A 20,258-nucleotide genomic window follows, 5' to 3' on the forward strand; every position below is an offset into this window, starting at 1 on the left:
TTTGTTTGAAGAATGAAGAATCCATTGATCACATTCTTCTACATTGTGACCTTGCTAAGAGCATGTGGGCTCTTCTGCAGAACCTTCTTCAATTTCAATGGGAAACACCATCAAAAGTCGTTGATTTTTAGGTAAAATTGATTGAATTATTTTCTAGCAACAAAATCGTGGATGACTGGAAACTCATCCCCCTCATCATGTGGTGGATAATCTGGAAAGAAAGAAATAGAAGAGTTTTCGAAGGAAAAAGTTATGGATACGAGCGTCTCAAAGGATTTATGTTACACGTGTTCCCTCAATCCGAAAAAGAGGACTTGTACGGGATGAATTTTTTTTAATCTTATTGACATTTAATATTCTTATGTTGTTTTCTTATTTTTTATTTTATTTTTTACTTCTATTTTGTAACGTATCTTGCGTTTTTTTTTAATAAAAGTTGACATTTAAAAAAAAATTATGCTTGAGCTAGGTTTGGACGATTTTTTTAGTTACTTTAAAACTATTATTTTTTACACTATCTTGATGTTAATTTAGATGAAATAATTTTCGGAATTATATTTTATTTATGTATATATTAACAAATATAACGACGATTTTAAAGGGGGTGAATTTTTTTCAAACATGGTCATATTTATAATGATTTTAAAAGAAATTAATTTTTGTTGGTAAAAATATTTAAATAATATTAATATATAATAATAAAATAGAAAATATTTTAATTAATTATTAAAATAATGTTGATTAGTTTGACAGAAAAATACCTAAATATAGATATAATTTGGTAAGCTAACTTAATTTGACATTGATTTATAAGTTTATTTATATTTCATCACTTAGTTTATATGAAAAAGTATTTAAATGGGTATATAATATTATGGACAATGAATACTTACAAGTTTGGTGAATAAGTGATAAGAAAAAGATTGTCAAGATATACTATTATCATAATTTTTTATTTATTTATTTATTGTGGGTGAGCTTGAGTCAATTGTCGATGTTGAAATGTTTGGATAAAAACAATGAACTCGGTTGAATTGAGTTAATGAGTTCATATTCCAATTATTTTGGAATGGACTATTCAACCGAGTTCATATTCCAATTATTTTGGAATGGACTATTTGACTCGAAAAAAATTATAGGACATTTAGTGATTGTACTCGATCAATGTGTTTACTACAATTATTATTATTAAACTATAATTTGGTAAGCTAACTGAATTTGACATTGATTTATAAGTTTATTTATATATTGTCATCCCTTAGTTTATATGAAGAAGTATTTAAATGGGTATAAATATTATGGATAATGAATACTTACAAGTGATGAATAAGTGATAAGAAAAAGATCTATATCTATTTTGTCAAAATATACTATTATCATAATTATTATTTTTTATTTTGTGGGTGAGCTTGAGTCAATCTCCGAGTGTTGGAATGTTAGATAAAAACATTGAGTTCGGTTGAATTTCCGAGTGTTGGAATGTTAGATAAAAACATTGAGCTCGGTTGAATTGAGTTAATTAATTCATATTCCAATTATTTTTTTATGGACTATTTGACTCGAAAGAAACTATAGGATTCCACCAATGTGTTTACTACAAATATTATTATTATTATTATTATTATTATGACGATATATGAGATATCATCTAAAAAACGGTAGTCAAAGTGAATTCATTGATTTTCTTGAGTATCTCTAATCTCGTTAATTTAAGATTTTATGTTATGTTTTTTCGTTGGTAAACATTTTTTTTTTGTTTATGTTTTTATTATTGATTTCAAATGATCAATCTCGTTGTGTTTTTGGTGTATTTAGTGAAAAGTAACACTCGTGTTTCTATACTGTTTTTGTTGTTATATTTAAACGACTATTATTTATATAATATTGTATTAATCTTAAAAAAAATTAATAAATAAAATCAGCACTTATTTTGGGTGACTCTCGTATGATCTTTTTTTGAATTAGATTGTTCTTTGTAAATTGTGTAATGTTATATGATACAAAACTATTAATAATTTAAAGTGAAAACTTAACATTATTCAAATAAAATCAAAAAGAAAATATAATAAAAGAATATCCAAAAATTGCAATTGTGAAATCAACTTGGAGTATCACAAACAATGAGATCAGTCCCCAATTTTCCCGTGTAAAGTATTATTTTTTTGATTTCTTTAACCCCATACCCTTCTATAAGATGATATATTTTTCTTTTTAAAATCATGATTTATTCCTTAGAGTAATAGAATACCTTACATCTCATTATATTCAAACATTTTTAGTATAAGACCTTTTAATATTTTAAATAATTCTCACTCAAATACTAGGATTAATAAAATATATAAGAATATAATTTAACAAAATAAATTTCATTTTTTTAATATAAGAAATTAACATTTCCCCAAATTAACATAAAATTCATATATATTTTTTATTGGTAATGATTCAATTAATAGGTATTAAACTCGCAAACTTAACCATTTTGTCATGAGAAGGGTTAAGTATGATACTGACATTCAAAATTATCAAAAATATATGTCATATTCAGAATCATAATCAAATATTTGTTTCAAATTTTAAAGATAATTTATATTATTCATTTGAAAACAAAAGTTGAATCTGAATCTGAATTAGAAATATGGATCAAGTATTTGATTCCAATTCCAAAACCATATAAAAGATTTATAGATGAGTCCAATTCTAGTGGAGGTAAGACCTTCCCCCCGTGATACAGATTAGTCTTTCTTTCTAATCTTAATCAAATAGTTTGAAAATTTTCTTATTCTTAAATCAGGTTTTGTAAAGATAATTGGTGAAGAGGGATGAACTTGTATGAGTTAGCATGTGCAGGTTGATTAGTTTAATTGGCCCCCACAGTCTTTAATAGTGCAAAAATAACAAAAACAAAACAAATCAAATCATCATCTTTCCTCTAAGGAAAGAGACAATCCTCTTTCAATGATTTTGTCTACAGATCAAGACTCACCTATATAATTTCTTAAACAAATCCGAACCCATCACCCATTTCAATACAAGATCCAAAAGGGTGTAAACACAATTTTTATTCAACTTAACCCTTTCAATCTTCCATTTAAATGTTCTTCACCCATCACCCATTATTGGGTTTTGAGCTCTGATTCTCTTTCTCTCGTCCATTCAACATGTGGGTTATAGTTGGTGGACATGATTTATGAAGTAGGGTTGTTCACTGTAATTGGAAACTTTACCGATTTGTCCGTACATCACAGTACATGACAACACCTACCTAGACTTGTTTTACTGCTTCATGTCAGCTTGTTCTAAACCAATTACAGTGTGAATAGTGTTCTGTTCTCTTGAATTGAATCTATTTTTAGTATTTATGATGGGTTATTTTCGTGAAGAATGGTTGATCATGGGTTTTAGGGTTCCTTTCTGGTTTTGATGCTAATAGATTTCTGCTGCATTTGTGAAGATGATGGAATCTGGAAATGGGTTTTACTCAATTGATGAATTTAATTTGGATTCCAAGTGGCTGATTGATCCTAAACATCTCTTTGTTGGTCCTAGGATTGGTGAAGGAGCTCATGCTAAAGTCTATGAAGGAAAGTAAGTTCTTTTTGGCATTAGAATTTAGATTAAATTTGTGTTCTGTTTTGATAGGTTTTGTTCATATGTTTCTGTTCTTAGTTCTTACCAAGTTGTTAATTAATGTTTGGTTAGATATAAGAATCAAAGTGTTGCCATAAAAATAGTCCATAGAGGAGATACTCAAGAAGAGATCTTGAAGAGAGAAACGCGATTTGCAAGGGAAGTTGCTATGTTATCAAGAGTTCAACACAAAAATCTGGCTAAGGTTGTTTTAGTTTCATGATTAATACAGTCTGTTTGTTTACATTTGGTTTGATTTTTATTGAGATTATCTGATGTAATTGTGTGTTTGTTTGTAGTTTATTGGGGCGTGCAATGATCCGGTTATGGTTATAGTGACTGAACTTTTACTCGGTGGAACTTTACGCAAGTATTTGCTTAACATGCGTCCCAATTCCTTGGAAACGCGTCTAGCTGTTGGCTTTGCACTTGACATTGCTCGGGCAGTAGAATGTTTGCATTCTCATGGGATTATTCATCGCGATCTCAAACCAGGTTTGTCTGTTTTTTTACAAATGAAATAACATCACAATTATGTTCTTGATTTTGAATTTTATCTATAAGAAGTATGCCCAAATTTCCCATTTAACTATGGGAATTCTTTAGAGTGAATTTGTTCAAAGGTGTCCTGTTAAGGAAAACTGTTTTTATTCTGTATTTGAATCTGTTTTTTTAATACAGAAACGTTTGAAAACTAAATTTAGTAATAGACAGTTCATTAACTGTTTTTGTATTTTCAAATTGTTAGACACGATTTGTAAATACTTTCTAGAGCTAGAGCTGAGTTTGGATGAGAAAACATGGATATGTCTCGGTTTTCTTATCCAAACTCATCCCAATTTGATCTCTGGTTTTAGAAAGTGTTTCCAAATGGCTTAGATATATATGCTCAAATTTGTCCTCAAACTACCCTATTGGTTAAGATTTCGTTTGAAAGACATGATCTATTTTTCGTGTTGGTTTGGTAGTTGGTCTAATACAAGATTGAACAATACCTTCGAAACAAGTTCAAGTTAAGATAATACATAAGTGTTTGAGAATATGTTTACACATTAGACAAACATTAAATTCGATTTTGTTACAAACATGGGCATATTTACTCATATACCCTCGCACAAGAATTTTGCAGAAAACTTAATCCTGACAGCTGATGAGAAAACGATTAAGCTTGTGGATTTTGGTCTGGCAAGAGAAGAGTCATTGACGGAAATGATGACTGCAGAAACCGGGACATATCGTTGGATGGCACCGGAGGTACTTACTTTTTGTTTGAACTAGATTATAAATATCTCAATTGACATTATGGTATTTGTTTCTAAGAGATTAAATATCATATGTTCGATTCCTACTAAGTTAAAATTGAGGATCATGGCCATGAGATCGTGCTAGCTTCCTAAATTAAAAAAAAATAAAATAATTAGACATGTTTGTTTTCTGTTATAATTAGTTATACAGTACCGTTACATTGAGACATGGAGAGAAACAACATTACAACCATAAAGTAGATGCTTATAGTTTCGCCATTGTTCTATGGGAGCTTTTATACAACAAGTTGCCTTTCGAAGGCATGTCGAATTTGCAAGCAGCCTACGCCGCCGCATTCAAGGTTTAAAAATCCTTCCTTTTCGGTTTTTTAATAGTCTCCATTTTGTCGTTTTTCAATTTTTCTTTTGTGATTCGGATTTAGAACGTGAGGCCTGGATTGGACAACATTCCTGAAGAACTAGCTTTAATTCTTGATTCGTGTTGGAAAGAAGATCCTAATCAACGGCCCAACTTTGGCCAAATAGTTAGGATGCTTCTAAATTACCTATCGATGATTTCGCCTCCCGTTAACGCGGTTCCTTCTAGGATTTTTATGACGGAGAACGCTGTTTTTTCACCGGAATCGCCAGGGACGAGTTCTTTGATCGGGTTAAGAAATGGAGGTTCGGGTGAAACGCCTAGAGGTGATGGTGAAGGGGAGAACCAACCTAGAAGTTCATTCTTTTGTTTTAGCTTATGTTGTTGATTTGTTGACTCTTATCCATAAAATTACTAATTAACCTTGTCCATTTCTAAATATAATGTGCATGTGTTTCCCTACCTTAACTAAACACAAATCTTGATCATAAGATTAGAGAACTAACAAAATGAAATTATAAAACCATATAGAGATAGTAGCAAGTTATGATTTTTCTATGATTTGTAACATTTACGAATATTAATTTCGATTCTCATTTAAAACAACTCAATTGAAATACTTTTTACGAATGATAAAAAAAAAAAAATCAATTAAAATGAGAGATCATAGTAAAATATTATCTGGTTAACCTTTCAAATAAGAAATAATTGGCATTTAAGTTCAATTCTCATTAATTGAAAAATAAATACTCAATTAAAATGAAATATGATGAGTAGAATATTATTTCACTTTAGACAAATAAAAATAATTGTCTAATAAATAATAATAGGCTAAATTGTCAAATTGGAACTCCTTATTTGAAAGGATTTCAGACTTTTTCTTTTAAACTTCGACATTTAGGGCTTTTTTATCGTTAAAGTTATACAAAAAGAAGTTTTGTAGTAATAATGTCAAACGACGTTAACTTATTATCTACCTGACATTTATAAATAAATAAAATAATTTAACTATCGAATTTCAGTTAATTAATGATTTTGACAACCGATTTTTTACCGTAAAGTAGTCAAAACTCTCACTTCGCTGAAATTTGATAGTTAAATTAGTGACATTAATACTTTATTTATTTATAAATATCACGTAAATGCTATCCGAATTGAATATTGAATATGTTAAAAGACAAATCTCGTTTTGTATAACTTTAACAATAAAGAGTCTTAAATTGTGAGGTTTAAAAAATGATGACTGAAATCTCAATTAGCCGCTAATAAAGAGTCACGATTTGACAATTCGACCAATAATAATTATCATACTCTTTGCACTCTCGAGTGTTCTCATTATCATTATTCAATTCGCAATCACTAGTAAATTAGATAAAAGTTAAATAAAAAATAATAATAATAATGTTTTTTTCAAGTTATATGGCATGCATAAAATATCTCAATATAATTTTTTTTTAATAAATCACAAAACAAATGATTATAATTAAATACCCTTAGTTAGCCAAATTTAACCATATTACACTGTCATGTCAAGACCAGATATTCCTTTTATTTCCCATTAAGTATAGAGTTTAAAACCACTATACAACAAACTTTTGAAATTTATAAATCCAAAAAGATTCATCTTTCTTTTTTGGTAAAAATTAATAGAAGATGAAGAAAGAAATGGAGTTATCATAAATCAATCAATCAGATTCATACCCCATTGTAACATCATTATCATTATTATTATTATACCACCTAGAAGACACACGATTGAACAAATTCCTCAAGCTGTTCTTGCTTTCTCCTCTCTTGTTCTTCCTCCCGTTCCGACCAATATCCTTTTCGATTTCCTTTTCGAGCACCAACCCTTCTTGTTCTATCCTCTTTGAGACCGCCACAATCTCGTGAGAATCCAAAAGTGACTGCCCGAAATCCCAATTACGCGAAATCATTGTTCTCCATTCTCTACCCTTTGATTTCATTGCCTCTATTCGAAACCGCGATGGCTTTGGTGTGAACTTCAGTCGATGGGCATCAAATTCACTTGTAGACCTCGGGCTATTTCCAGCTCGGCCTTGCCTAGCTTGTGCCACTGCCTTGAGGATTTCCAATTCATTTTCAGTAGGAGCCTCCATTTTTTTTGGATTCATGGAGAAAAGCTTGTATATGGGACCATCTTGTTATCTTTAAGGAAATAAAATTGTAGCCTTACATTTGAAGATAATGTTTTTTTAAATTTATTTTTCAATCATATATATTGTATCAATATTTATAAAATTTGAAAAGAAATGAATTTACCGCTCAAATATATTAATTGACCTTGTTTGGAAACTCGTTAAAAATATCATTATTGAATCGGGTGCTAGCCTTTTCAAGATAATAAAAAGAAACCCTAATATTGAAATTGGGTAAAACCTACATCTCAAGTGTTGCTCTTTTTCGACGACGACGACCCAAATAAGGTAGTAACTGCCACATGTTTCCGAACATGAACCGGGCACATAAAAAGCAAGTCCTCGCCTTCCGAATATCTTCCTTCCTTAAAAAAGGATTCAAACACATGAAGATAAGCCGAGATAGAAGGGTACTCCTTTCCCGACAAAGACTTGAGGAAATCATCGGCATCTTGAACTGTTCCAAATTTCGAAATGTATCGAACAAATGGATCAGGAAAACTCGGGTAATTCTGTTTCTTCATGAGCTTCGAAAGCTTAATCGCTTGTTCTAGTTTCCTTTCTTCTAAAAGCTTCCCAATCAAAGTCTTATACGTCGCTTGCCACGGTCTTAACCTAGCTTTCTGAACCATCTCCACAAGCAATGTGTAAGCGCCGTCGATCCTATTCCTATAAAGAAAACCGTTTATCAAAACATCTAAAAGATCGGAATCAGCATCGCATCCTTTCTCCATCATATTCGCGAAACACAACAAAGCTTTATCGATTTCGTTAACATCGCAATGACCTTGTATAAGAACAGTCCAAGTTTTCAGATCAGGAATGATTCCATTGCCTTGCATTTCCTCAAGCACTTGAACTGCATCGTCTAACCTTTTCGCTTTACATAAACCAAACACAAGCTGACTATACGTTATATTATCAGGTTCAAAACCAGCATTTCTCATTGATTCAACAATCTTATTCGCTTCTTCAAATCTCCCAATCCTCGTTAAAGATCTATGGATACCATCGTATTCAATCTTCGTGAGCGAATGCCCTGTTTCTTCGTATTTCTTCACCACTCGAAAAACAAGATCAAGATCAGAATCAGAATTTGATGAAATACTTCGCAAGAGCTTTCCACAGTCTTTAGTTGACGGTTTATAAGGTCCATCCATCATATGTTCATAAAGCTCAACAGCATCTTTCGACATTTTTCGCTCCTCAAATCTCCTCGAAAGCTTTATGTAAGTATCAATATCCATATCAAAATGACCTACAGATTTCATTTCTTCAACCATACTCCAAAACTCCCATATCGAATCAGTTCGACCTAGAACTCGTAGAATCGCGTTATAAGCAACACTACTATGTTCATATCCATTTCCAGATCCAGTTCCAGCCCATTTAAAGAACTTCAAAGCTTTCAAAGGAGAATCACGAAGCTCTTTCAATACCTTCAATACGAAATCCTCCGACAACGGAGCTCCAATCGCGGTCAATTTACCCCAATCATTCTCCAAAGCAAGCTTAACTACTTTCATCACTTCATCTTCCAATTGATTCTCTTTAGTCATTCTTTTGAATAATTCAGTCCAAGCAGTTATATCAGGTGACATCTTCGACTTACAAAAGTAACCACGAATTGTTAAATAAGTAGGTTCGTCAATACTAAACCCTAATTCCTTCATTTTATTCACAGTAGCCCAAAACTGCGTCATCGTCTCTTTATTAGCAAGGATTCTAAGTACTAATCCATAAACAGCAGAGCTAGGTTTAAAACGATTAGTTTCAAAGATCCAATTGATGAACTTACCAGCTTTGTTTGGATCTTTATCAAGTTTTTTCAAAATATAGATTACAGATTCATGTGAAGGGATAGCGAGAGATGATAACTTCTGTTCTAAATCTTTTGACCAATCGTTTATAAGTATATCATCGATAAATGAATTCTGTTTAGATGATAAGACAGTAGAGACGGTAGAGATACGACGGTGGAGAGAATGAGAAGAATGCGAGAGAGTAGAAACCTGGAAAGGAAGTGAGCAACATTCTCTGGATAATTGAGACGATAGAAGCGATTTGACGATCATGGAGGTTTTCAGTATCGTAGTGAAACGATTCATGATAGATCTTCCTGTGTTTAACGAATACAATCTCAGGTGATCGGAATCGTGAGAGGTTGAAGAAGAGTCTGCCGCTGCGGGGAAGGAGAGAGAAGGGTTTTTCTAGGGTTTATGGGTTGGGAATAATATTATGAAGATAACTTTAGGGACTGTTTTAAGGGTTTTCTAGATTTATTTTATTGCTTAATTTAATGTATAAAAATTATATTATAATTTTTTGGTATAATTTTTTAACATTCATTTTGAAAATAACTATGATGTAGTAAATTTAAGTTTAAATTAAAAAAAATATATATATGTATAATTAAATTATATTTATGAATAATGATAAAATTTGGTATGTAAACATAATTAAACTTAAATCTAAAAGAAATAGAAATTATATTTTTTTAACTTCAATCAATAGCTATTTCATTTTAGAATTTTGGGTATTAATTATTATCAAATAATAAAAAAAGAAAATGAAAATACATTTATTAGAATTCTTAGTTTGGCAATGCATCGTCAATATAATATTTTTTTTATAAAAAAAATTATATAAAATGATGTTTTGATATAATATATATACATATTATTTGAAGAAATAAATTTAAATCTCTTATAAAATATAAAAAAGTATATATATTAATGATATTATATATTTAATTGTGTTTATTAGTGTTGGGATAGTAACACAAATATCATCACATATCATCACGATCAACTACCAATCAAATCGAAAAAAATTATCCCAAACGACACAATTTGAATCGAAAACCGAGAACGGATTATAATTGACATCCTTAATTGACATATTATTTTCTTTTCAACTATCTAATCACTCAACTAATTCATCAAAATACAATAATTTTACTTTTACAAAATTCAAATTAAAAAAAAAACAATTATACTAATTCAACAAATTAAAAACTTAAATAACCTAATTTGTATCACACAATCTTTTTTTCTCAAAGACAACCCATACAAATCACAAATAATCCAAGGAAGGTCTAAAAATCAGCTTATGTCACACCTATATTATTGACAATATTTAATATTTCTTGATATATATATATGTTCCATTAATATAAAAAGTTTTGACATAATCCAATTTCACAGAAACAGACTAAATATTTCCAATAGATGCAAATATATCATATATATAAGAACAAAATCAGAGACCATAAAATGAGAATAACAATTTTTCTTTCCCCTGTTTACAGTTCAAACACATGAACCACATGTACAAGTATACAATTCCATAGAGTTCTTCTTGAATGTTGATCCTATCAAATCTAGACATTATAAACTTTAATTGAGAAGAAGAAAACACGAACCTGTCGTGGGTTGAAACTTGTACTAAAAAACCACACAACACGATGTTGGCATCGGGGGTTATTGCGTTATTTTCCACTTCACATTAAAAAAAAAGAATAACAAGTTTAAAGCCATAACTGCACACAAACAAAGTGTCAAATAAATCAACATACCTGACTATGTATTTGTAAAAAAATCTGGAGCCTCCTTCATTTGCATTTATTAACAACTTTCTGTCTTACTTCTGGAGTTAGTTCATTTAGTAGATTCTCAGTTGCCAAATTATGCTTCTGCCTCAGCTCATCGAATTCATTTTTCTGCTCAATGAAAAGATTCTCCAGTTTCTCCTCAACGATTCTGACTTGTTCTTCTTGTTTTCCGGAATATTCAACTGATAATCTTGAAGGTACTGTTTGATGTTCTGGAGAATTCCCACTAGTTAACTTGGGTGAAACTGAAAAGTACTTTCTACCAGATGGTAACCGTTCTAGGACCAGATTAGTACTAGGAGAAGCTTCGGTTTTAGATTCCAAAGTAGAATTATCAGTAACTGTAACTGTTGTATTATCGTTTATATAGTCTCCTGAAAGATCTGTTGGTTCCCAATCTGGTATGTGAGAAGCTATTTCTGCATCGATCATTTCAGCTATGGTGGTTACATCTTGATCGGTGAGATCAAGTTCCTGAACCATCTCACTGGCAACAGCAATCGATGTATCGGCCTCAATGTCGAAAGGGAAATGGATATTACGAAAATTACCTGCCATGAAAAAACTCCAAATCATGATCAATATTTGTTTTGAATGAAAAAAATTGACAAAAAAATTTGTAACCTGTGGAATCTGCTATCCTCAGCTTCAGGAATATGGTGTTTATATCCTTCCTTTCACCTTGCACAGTGAAGTCTCGACTTACATCGGGCACTGACTCCTTTAAATCTGTCGATTTATTCATCAAGAGATTTTAGAATTTTTCTTTTTGAAAAGTGAGAATCTTTCATTGATTAACAGTAAACACGAAAGAAAACAAGTTATTACATCAGTTGTTATAAGTTAATCAAAAGGCAATAAAACAAAACATATCTCAAATAAAAACAAAGGACAAATTTTCTCAAAAAGGAAACTGCTCCAAGTCTAGATTCTCAAATGATTTCAGATCAACCTGGAGCTGAGCTTTCATAGTTATGGGATATGAATTCAATTATACAGTCCCTTCTTCTTTTTCTTCATTTTGTGTTCATTGCTTTTGTTGTGTTCTTGTTCTTCGTGACTGTACTGTTCTTGATGTTTGTGTCTGTAATCTCATTTTTTATTCAAATAAAGTTCTTGTTTAAGCAGAAAAAAATTAAATAAAATCAGTTGTATAGAAGGTTTCAAGGTATACCAGTTCCACTAGAATTGGATTAGATGGTAATGGTTGAAAAGAAATTACATCTCATTACCTTCATCTGAGAGTAAAAAAGGATCCAGCAGAAGTTCTTTTGCAGGCAAACGGTCTGAGACTTTTGCAATACACTTCTCAATGAATGACCTAACTTCAGGATCCTTCACTTTCGCTAATGATGCAGGCTTGATACCCTTTTGAAGAAACAAAAATTGTACACAATTACTGAAGAGTCTAACCTTGAAATCATGTATATATAATATCACATTTCAAATACAACCTTTTGACCATCCCAACTTGTAAAATGTAATTTGACAAGCCACCAAATTTACTAGGACAAAAAGTTAACTGGTGATTCATTTATGAGAGATATTAATATATTATAGTCAAGAATGCTATAGATTTGATTCAATTGTGGTGATTACAATATGAAAACCCACAACTAACAACACTTTTATTTTGTATCTGGATCTGAATCCTATCAGATGAGAGAAACTTCAAATAATTTTTTTAATTTGTGTTTTGACTAAGTTAAGTTCCCAAATGTGATCTCATATCCACATTCAGATGAGCCCATAATGTCTCCAAAGATTGTCAGTCTAAACAAATCCATTATAAAGTTTTTGCTCTATTTAACTAATTACCATTGCATTCACACAATTTAAGGATAAAAGTAAAAATCATATTCATGTATGCATAGCAATACGAGATATTCAAAACAGGTTCAAAGATATTTAGTAACTCTTCATTGAAAAATAAGGAAAAGGAAATGGACAAAGCTAAGAGTATAACATGTGAAATCTTAAAAGGATGGATGAAAAACATATGATAACAACCATGACTACCAACTCAGATAGAAGATTGGAGCTGTAAAACTAGTGAAAAGGATTAGATCAACCATCCGAATATGAAGCAAGTACTCATTTTTTACCATTAACATGGCAGTTAATTATTTTTAATTCCCATCATGAAATCCCCTGCAACAATATGGTTATGAAAACATTTAGTGGATGAATTGATCAAAGCAAGTACCTAAGAGATGAAAATTGATCAAATTGGTCTCCACAAAATGTCTTAATTTCTACTACATGGTTATGGAAACATTTAGTGGATGAATCAAGTGATGTTCATCATCTTCGATTTTATCTCCAAATCAATCAATGATAAGAGAAATCGAAATAACTGTTGAACAAAATTTACATATCACTAGGTTAAACTTTTACAGACTCAACGTAGCAAGTTTCAAATTTGCACCTTAAGGAACTTATCAAAACGAGATCACAGTTATGCAGGAAAAAAAAGTTGTTAGTGTCTTACAGATGTCACTTTCTTGTAGATTTGAGCAGCATTAGTGCATTCAACATATGGGTACTCAAACGTAATCAGTTCAAGCAAACACATCCCAAAGGCGTAGACATCTACAAGCTCGTTATATTCTTCCTCGTATAGTTCTGGTGCCATGAATTCAGGTGTACCTGATATACATCAGATAAACCGTTTACCAAATGAAGCCACTTAATTTTCTGTCATGTGTAAAGAGAAGTCACAGTTCATGTACCAATTACACTGTGGGCTGAACGTGCATGAAGGAGTATAGCGGCAAGTCCTAAGTCTCCAATCTTCACCTCACCTTGATTTCCATTGACAAAAATATTGTCACACTTGAGATCACGATGTATAATGGGTGGATCATGACTATGAAGGTAGGTAAGGCCATCTAGTATTTGATGTGACCATTTCTTCAACGCTCTCAAATCTACCTGTTTATGCTTGTTTCGATATCTATTCAAAAACATTCATGTTTGTAAAATGTAAACAGCAAGAAACTAATTAAGCTAGCCAGTAAAATAAACATAACTAAAAACATACTGCCTCAATGTCCCAGAAGTGAATATCTCTGTGATGAAATTGATAGTTTGATTCTTCGTATCAATCCACGAATTATAGAACTTCATTATATTCTTATGTTTCAGTGTCTTAAGCAAATGAACTTCCGAATACAACCGGTCCATGTCTAGTGTATTCCTCAATAGATCTGCAACCTTAACTTGATTCCATGCTACTTCAATTCCTTCCCATTCATCAAAAGCTCTATACCTATTTTCCCAATTATTTAGGTCAAGTATACACAAAGCGGCAATAATGCATACTTATATTAAATACATTAAAAGGATACACTTTCTTAAAAGCTCCCTTTCCTAGAACCTCTTTGTACTGCAGATTAGGGTTGAAATCAGCATTGGATTATGGAAATGAGCAGAAATGCATAACGTGAAAAGATACTGACCCGACCATAACGACTGGAAGGATCAATCTCGACGAAATCAGCATCGGAATCGTCTTGTTCAGGTTCGGACGAGGACTCCCCATGCATTTTGTCTATATGTATATTCCGTTCTTTGAATTATCAAACACCGGTGCGGGTTTTTATAATGTAGGCATAAAAATAGATCGATATTGAGCGATTGGATTCAATGAGAAGGAGGATCTGATGGAGAAACTCGGCTGAGGATTTTCCAGCCAGGCCAGCCAGCCAGCCAGACAATACTTATACGTGTTGGTATTGAGTGATTAGGATTCAAAGACGAAAGAAAGATGTGAAGATGAATAAGAGTTTGAGAAATGAAGATGGAAACGTGAAACGGCAGAGCGATTCAGCTGATCTTGTTATCTGTTCACGCACACTCTCATGAATCATGATCATGATGATACGAGAGAAATATTCGAAATATTTGTAGTCTTGTTTGATTGAGAAATTTGATAATATAACCCTAAAAAGAAGGAAAATTTGATATTTAACCTCCATAATAAAATTTTTGTTTTTTAACCTTTTTTTAAAAATTTTTCCAATTTTATCCTTAATAACCTTTTTATTTTTTTATTTTTCTTTTTTTTTTTTTCTTTTTTTTTTTTTTCTTTTCTTTTCTTTTCTTTTCCTCTTCCCCGCTTTCCCTTTCCCCCGACCGAGTTACACTTCCCCTTCTTCTTCTCCCAAGCCGGGATCCGCTGCGCACGACAACACTCGACTCCCACGATCGCCGATTCCCCCTCGAGCCCAAGCCCCAGCCGGACGATCGCCAACCCCGGCGACGCTGAGCTTCCTCAGGTTTTTCACATTCTATTCTTCCTTTCTCGTTCTATTCCTAAATGCCGAACAAACCTGAATGCTTAAAACCTGATTACTTTTAGAGTTTTAGTTTAGGGTTTAGTGGGGCGTGGGGGCGTGGGGGCGTGGGGGCGTGGGGGCGTGGGGGCGTGGGGCGTGGGGGGTGGGCGTGGGCTGGGGCTGAGGCGTGGGGGGTGGGGGGTGGCGTTGGGCGTTGGGCGTGGGGGTGGGCGTGGGGGTTGGGCGTGGGGGTTGGGCGTGGGGGGTGGGCGTTGGGCGTGGGGTAGGCGTGGGGAGTGGTTTTGAGTGTACAAGCATTTTGAGAAGTCTTTGGCTATCTGTCCTTTATGCATTGTGAGAATTTGTTGATTATCATTGCTTTCTTATTTAAGAGTGATAATAATTTCAATTTTTTCCCTCTCCCTAAAACTATGTTTGCCTTATGATTATTTTATAGGATCCACCTGAGGATGCGGTTGTAAGAGTATGCGGGCATATATTTTGCTATCAGTGTGTTTCAGAATATTTAACTGGAGATGACAACACATGTCCTGCCCCTAGATGCAAAAAGCAACTTAGTACCGACAGAGTATTCTCCAAAGCTACCTTAACTAATTGTATTTCAGAAAAAACTGAGAGAGATTCTGTGGACAAATCCCATTTTCGAGAGACATCCCACGCCCCACGCCACACTAAACCCTAAACTAAAACTCTAAAAGTAATCAGGTTTTAAGCATTCAGGTTTGTTCAGATGAACCCTAACTAAACATTCAGGTTTGTTCGGCATTTAGGAATAGAACGAGAAAGGAAGAATAGAATGTGAAAAACCTGAGGAAGCTCAGCGTCGCCGGGGTTGGCGATCGTCCGACTGGGGCTTGGGCTCGAGGGGGAGTCGGCGATCGTGGGAGTCGAGTGTTGTCGTGCGCAGCGGATCCCGGCTTGGGAGAAGAAGAAGGGGAAGTGTAACTCGGTCGGGGGAAAGGGAAAGCGGGGAAGAGGAAAAGAAAAGAAAGAAAAAGAAAAAAAAATAAGAAAAAAAAAAAGTAAAAAGATTATTAAGGGTAAAATTGGAAAAAATTTAAAAGAAAAGATTAAAAAACAAAAAATTTATTATGGAGGTTAAATATCAAATTTTCTTCTTTTTTAGGGTTATATTATCAAATTTCCCGTTTGATTTATGAGCTTAGTAAAGAGTTTTTTTATTTCTTAAAGAGATAAAAATAACAAAATTTGGATCACAATATAATAAGACTTTGATTAACATGTTAGATAAAAATTCTTTTATTTAAATAACATCATGATCAAGGATCATCCTTAAAAATGAAAATTATAATTTGTTTATTTTTATCTGAATTGTCCTATTTGGAGGAAGGTTTTTCCTTCAAGTTAAATTGGTAGTTGAAAGGGAATGATATACGAACTGGTACGATTTTGTCTCGAAAACTCATAAACAAAATTAAATAAATTTTTATTTATTTTTTATATTTTATATAAGTTTTAAGTTTATTTTTTAGAATAATATAAAATTTTAATATATTACAATATAAATATATATATATATAATATTAATAAAATCATTTATATTATTTTATAAAATTAAAAATTAAAAAATATAGCATAATGGTGTTACGCAGAGATTTTCTAAAATCGAACAGGGTGTGAAGGTAAAATAATCCCGAAATAGAATAGGGCGGGATGATAAAATGTAGTCCCGTCCCGATCTACCCATTGTCATCCATAATTGTGGAGAACTTGTTAATTAATTCGAAAATAAATTAAGTAAAAAAAACTCAACTATGATCACAATTGGATTTCAAACCAGAACTAGGCATCTTTTTAAATTCATTATATATTACTTTAACCAAGTTTTCTTAATTAAAATATATATTTATATTACTATAATCACACCATTCTCAAAACTATTCAAGAGATCAAGAGAGCAATCAATGTTAGTTTTTACCCAGGTTATTATTGGAACGACTGATTAGTTTTTGTTAAGGGAAATTATTGGCTCAAATGAGGTTATTCTCAAAAATAACTTTAAAATTTTCAATTTTTATATTTAACTTTTTTTTTTTATTTTGGATACTTTTATCCTTTTCATTATTTTTTTTTAATCTTTTCCGTCCCTCATTTCACATTTCCCAATCCCACCAACCCATTTTCTCTCTTCTCCTTTCCCCTTCCCCTCCGCGACCCAACTGCCACTTCCACCGGCATCACCTGCCACCACCCCCGCACCCATTCTCATCTCCTCGACTCACCAAGCAACGCCGGTCACCTGCAACGCCGGAGGACGACGAAACAACATCGCCGTGTAAACCCGACCAGCAGCATCGTCTTCAAAATGAGTATGTTCATTTCTTTCATTCCCATTTAGCTGAAGAACACTCTATATGTTTGGTACGTTTGAAATGCTGTGTCATACGTTTGAAATGCTATCAAAAAATGAGTATATTTACTGAACGAACCACGTACCACGCACAACGACCCACCCATAACGATCCACGCACCACGCACAACCCCCACACACCACCCCCACGCCCCACGCACAAGACCACGCCACACGCCCACGCCCCACGCACAAGACCACGCCACACGCCCACGCCCCACGCACAAGACCACGCTCCACGCTCATGCCCCACGCCCACATCCCACGCCCAAGCCTAAGCCCACACCATTTGAATTTGTTTACTACACTAACATTTCAATTTGTATCAATTGCAAATCCCACTTTATTTGTTAACTGTTTTGTCCTATATAATGGAGAGTGGAGGAAAAATAATGATGGTGTTAGTTTTTTGACTCAAGTTCATTAGTAGGTGTGTCTCTATCCCTAAATTTCACATATGACGAATTAACTGACATTGTCTATGATGCTATTGGTGTAAAAAAATTGAGATATAATTTAGTGTTCAAACTTCAAAGTTAAGTATAATTTTGTTTTGAAAACTGAAAACAGTACTAGAAGAGCAAACTTTAATTATTTTCACTAAAAATTAATTAAATTACACTTGTTTATTCTTTATTAGAGTAAATAAATATATATAATAGATAGAGAAATAATAGGACAATGAAACTTTTATTTAATAGGAGAGTGAAACTTTTATTCTTTAAACATTAGAATAAAAAAGTACACGTGGTTACTATCTTTCATTTCAAAACAATAGTAAGAGAACAAACTTTAACTTTTCCACTAAAAATTAAAAATTTACACGTGTGTATTCTCTTTCTGTTTCTGTTTATGTTATGTCAGAGTAATAAATATATATATATATATGAAAGATAGAGGAATAATAAGATTATGAAAATTTTTATTCTTTCCACATAAGAATAGGGAAGAATGTCAATTTTATCACTGAACTATAATGGAATATTCACGTATATCACTGAACTAATTTTTGTTCGCTCATACCACTGAAGTTGAGATTAATATTCATCTATGTCACTACTCCACCAAACCTCTAACCCCGTTAAGTTTTTGTTAAATGAGACGACATGTGAAATTAACATGTCATCTTTTTTAATTAATATATTGACATGTCATATTTTTTAATTAATATATATTATATATATTTTTATTTATTTAAAATTCTAAATAATAAAACATTTACAAAGTCATTAATAATTTCTTTCTCCTGCCCTAATTAACTAAACCCACCATTCTTCTTCTCCGATTCTTGTTCTTCAAAGGATTCGATTTCTCAAATAAAGGAACCGGAGGGAGACTGACGAGTTAACGAGAGAATTGAGGGCAATGTGAGATGAGATTTTGATTTCAGAACCCTACCACGACGAACTTTAACATTTAGCTGAGCCTTAGACCTCAACTTTTTCTTCTTACTTCGACCAGTCTCAAACAAAGTTCACAATGAACAATGATGATATGTAATGAAGTTTACAAATCTTCTTCTTTCTGTTGAAGGCTTATTTCTAGATTATTGTTCTTGTTCTCTTCTTATATGCTTCCTTATCTCTTCAGAGTTTGTTCTCATTTCTCTTCTTATATTTCTGGATTATTGTTCTGTTTTAAATAGATGAATTTATCTGATTGATTAGGGTTTATATTATCAACAAGAATGCATTATCAGGATAGCATTTACTTATCTCTATTTTAGAAAGGTGAATCTATCTAATTGATTAGGTGAATCAGAGAAAAAGAATGGTGGATTTAGTTAATTAGGGGAGAGAAATTATTAATGATTTGTAAATGTTTTATTATGTAGAATTTTAAATAAATAAATAAATATATAATATATATTAATTAAAAAAGATGACATGTCAATATATTAATTGAAAAAGATGACACGTCAATTCCACATGTCGTTTCATTTAACAGAAACTTAACGGGGTTAGAGGTTTGGTGGAGTATTGACATAGATGAATATTAATCTCAACTTGAGTGGTATGAGCGAACAAAAATTAGTTCAATGATATATGCGAATATTCCATTATAATTCAGTGATAAAATTGACATTCTTTCTCATAAGAATAAAAAAAATACATTGAGCAATCTTTAATTCTTTATACTAAAAATTAAAAATTTACACGTGATTACTCTCTTTCTGTTCGTCAGAGTAATAAATATACATGAAATAGAGAAATAATAGGATAGTGAAACTTTTATTCTTTCCACCTAAGAATTAAAAAAGAAATACACTTGGAGCAATCTTTAATTCTTTCTACTAAAAATTGAAAATTTACACGTTACTCTGTTTTGTGAGAATAAATAAATATATATAAAACATAGAAGTATAATAAAATAGTGAAATGTATTTGCTCCTTTCTAATTTGTAGAGTAATATATATATATATATGAAAGAGAGAAGAATAATAGGATAGTAAAATTTTCATTCTTTACACACGTGTTTACTTTTATTCTTTAACTAAAATTATAAATTATAAATTATAAATTACACATGTATTACTTTTATTCTCAAATTAAAAAATATAAAT

The 20,258-nt window shown here is 32.0% G+C and overlaps 4 protein-coding genes across 4 annotated transcripts; 1 reads left to right on the top strand and 3 right to left on the bottom strand.

The window, feature by feature from the left end:
• The first annotated feature begins 2,913 nt into the window (after nt 1-2,913).
• On the top strand, nt 2,914-5,712 carry LOC124918280 (serine/threonine-protein kinase STY13-like). Its single transcript, XM_047458480.1, has 6 exons — nt 2,914-3,585; nt 3,700-3,832; nt 3,927-4,122; nt 4,757-4,881; nt 5,075-5,233; nt 5,315-5,712. The coding sequence occupies exons 1-6, from the start codon at nt 3,452-3,454 to the stop codon at nt 5,636-5,638; spliced, it is 1,071 nt and encodes a 356-aa protein (XP_047314436.1). The 5' UTR covers nt 2,914-3,451; the 3' UTR covers nt 5,639-5,712.
• A 1,067-nt stretch (nt 5,713-6,779) lies between these two features.
• LOC124920407 lies at nt 6,780-7,463 on the bottom strand. The gene has a single exon (XM_047460893.1). It carries the CDS (start codon nt 7,383-7,385, stop codon nt 6,936-6,938), a length of 450 nt encoding a protein of 149 aa, XP_047316849.1. The 5' UTR covers nt 7,386-7,463; the 3' UTR covers nt 6,780-6,935.
• Nucleotides 7,464-7,526: 63 nt separating this feature from the next.
• LOC124920406 (pentatricopeptide repeat-containing protein At3g48250, chloroplastic) lies at nt 7,527-9,625 on the bottom strand. The gene has a single exon (XM_047460892.1). It carries the CDS (start codon nt 9,515-9,517, stop codon nt 7,658-7,660), a length of 1,860 nt encoding a protein of 619 aa, XP_047316848.1. The 5' UTR covers nt 9,518-9,625; the 3' UTR covers nt 7,527-7,657.
• Nucleotides 9,626-10,675: 1,050 nt separating this feature from the next.
• On the bottom strand, nt 10,676-14,884 carry LOC124918290 (probable serine/threonine-protein kinase WNK3). The gene is made up of 8 exons (XM_047458488.1): nt 14,484-14,884; nt 14,373-14,410; nt 14,066-14,293; nt 13,755-13,978; nt 13,514-13,671; nt 12,255-12,390; nt 11,647-11,751; nt 10,676-11,573 (listed from the first exon to the last, which is right to left on the bottom strand). Exons 1-8 carry the CDS (start codon nt 14,568-14,570, stop codon nt 11,023-11,025), a joined length of 1,527 nt encoding a protein of 508 aa, XP_047314444.1. The 5' UTR covers nt 14,571-14,884; the 3' UTR covers nt 10,676-11,022.
• Between the last annotated feature and the right edge of the window lie 5,374 nt (nt 14,885-20,258).

This window comes from Impatiens glandulifera, chromosome 1 (genome assembly GCF_907164915.1).
Source record: "Impatiens glandulifera chromosome 1, dImpGla2.1, whole genome shotgun sequence".
NCBI classification, from domain to species: domain Eukaryota; kingdom Viridiplantae; phylum Streptophyta; class Magnoliopsida; order Ericales; family Balsaminaceae; genus Impatiens; species Impatiens glandulifera.

Excerpts from the sequence above, each read along its gene's own strand:
- LOC124918280 (XM_047458480.1), top strand. The coding sequence starts at position 3,452 with ATGATGGAATCTGGAAATGGGTTTTACTCAATTGATGAATTTAATTTG. Across the intron at positions 3,833-3,926 it reads AACACAAAAATCTGGCTAAG|TTTATTGGGGCGTGCAATGA; the intron begins GTTGTTTTAGTT and ends GTTTGTTTGTAG. Across the intron at positions 5,234-5,314 it reads CCTACGCCGCCGCATTCAAG|AACGTGAGGCCTGGATTGGA; the intron begins GTTTAAAAATCC and ends ATTCGGATTTAG.
- LOC124920407 (XM_047460893.1), bottom strand. The coding sequence starts at position 7,385 with ATGAATCCAAAAAAAATGGAGGCTCCTACTGAAAATGAATTGGAAATC.
- LOC124920406 (XM_047460892.1), bottom strand. The coding sequence starts at position 9,517 with ATGAATCGTTTCACTACGATACTGAAAACCTCCATGATCGTCAAATCG.
- LOC124918290 (XM_047458488.1), bottom strand. The coding sequence starts at position 14,570 with ATGCATGGGGAGTCCTCGTCCGAACCTGAACAAGACGATTCCGATGCT. Across the intron at positions 14,411-14,483 it reads CTTCCAGTCGTTATGGTCGG|TACAAAGAGGTTCTAGGAAA; the intron begins GTCAGTATCTTT and ends CCTAATCTGCAG. Across the intron at positions 11,752-12,254 it reads TTTTTTACTCTCAGATGAAG|ATTTAAAGGAGTCAGTGCCC; the intron begins GTAATGAGATGT and ends ATAAATCGACAG.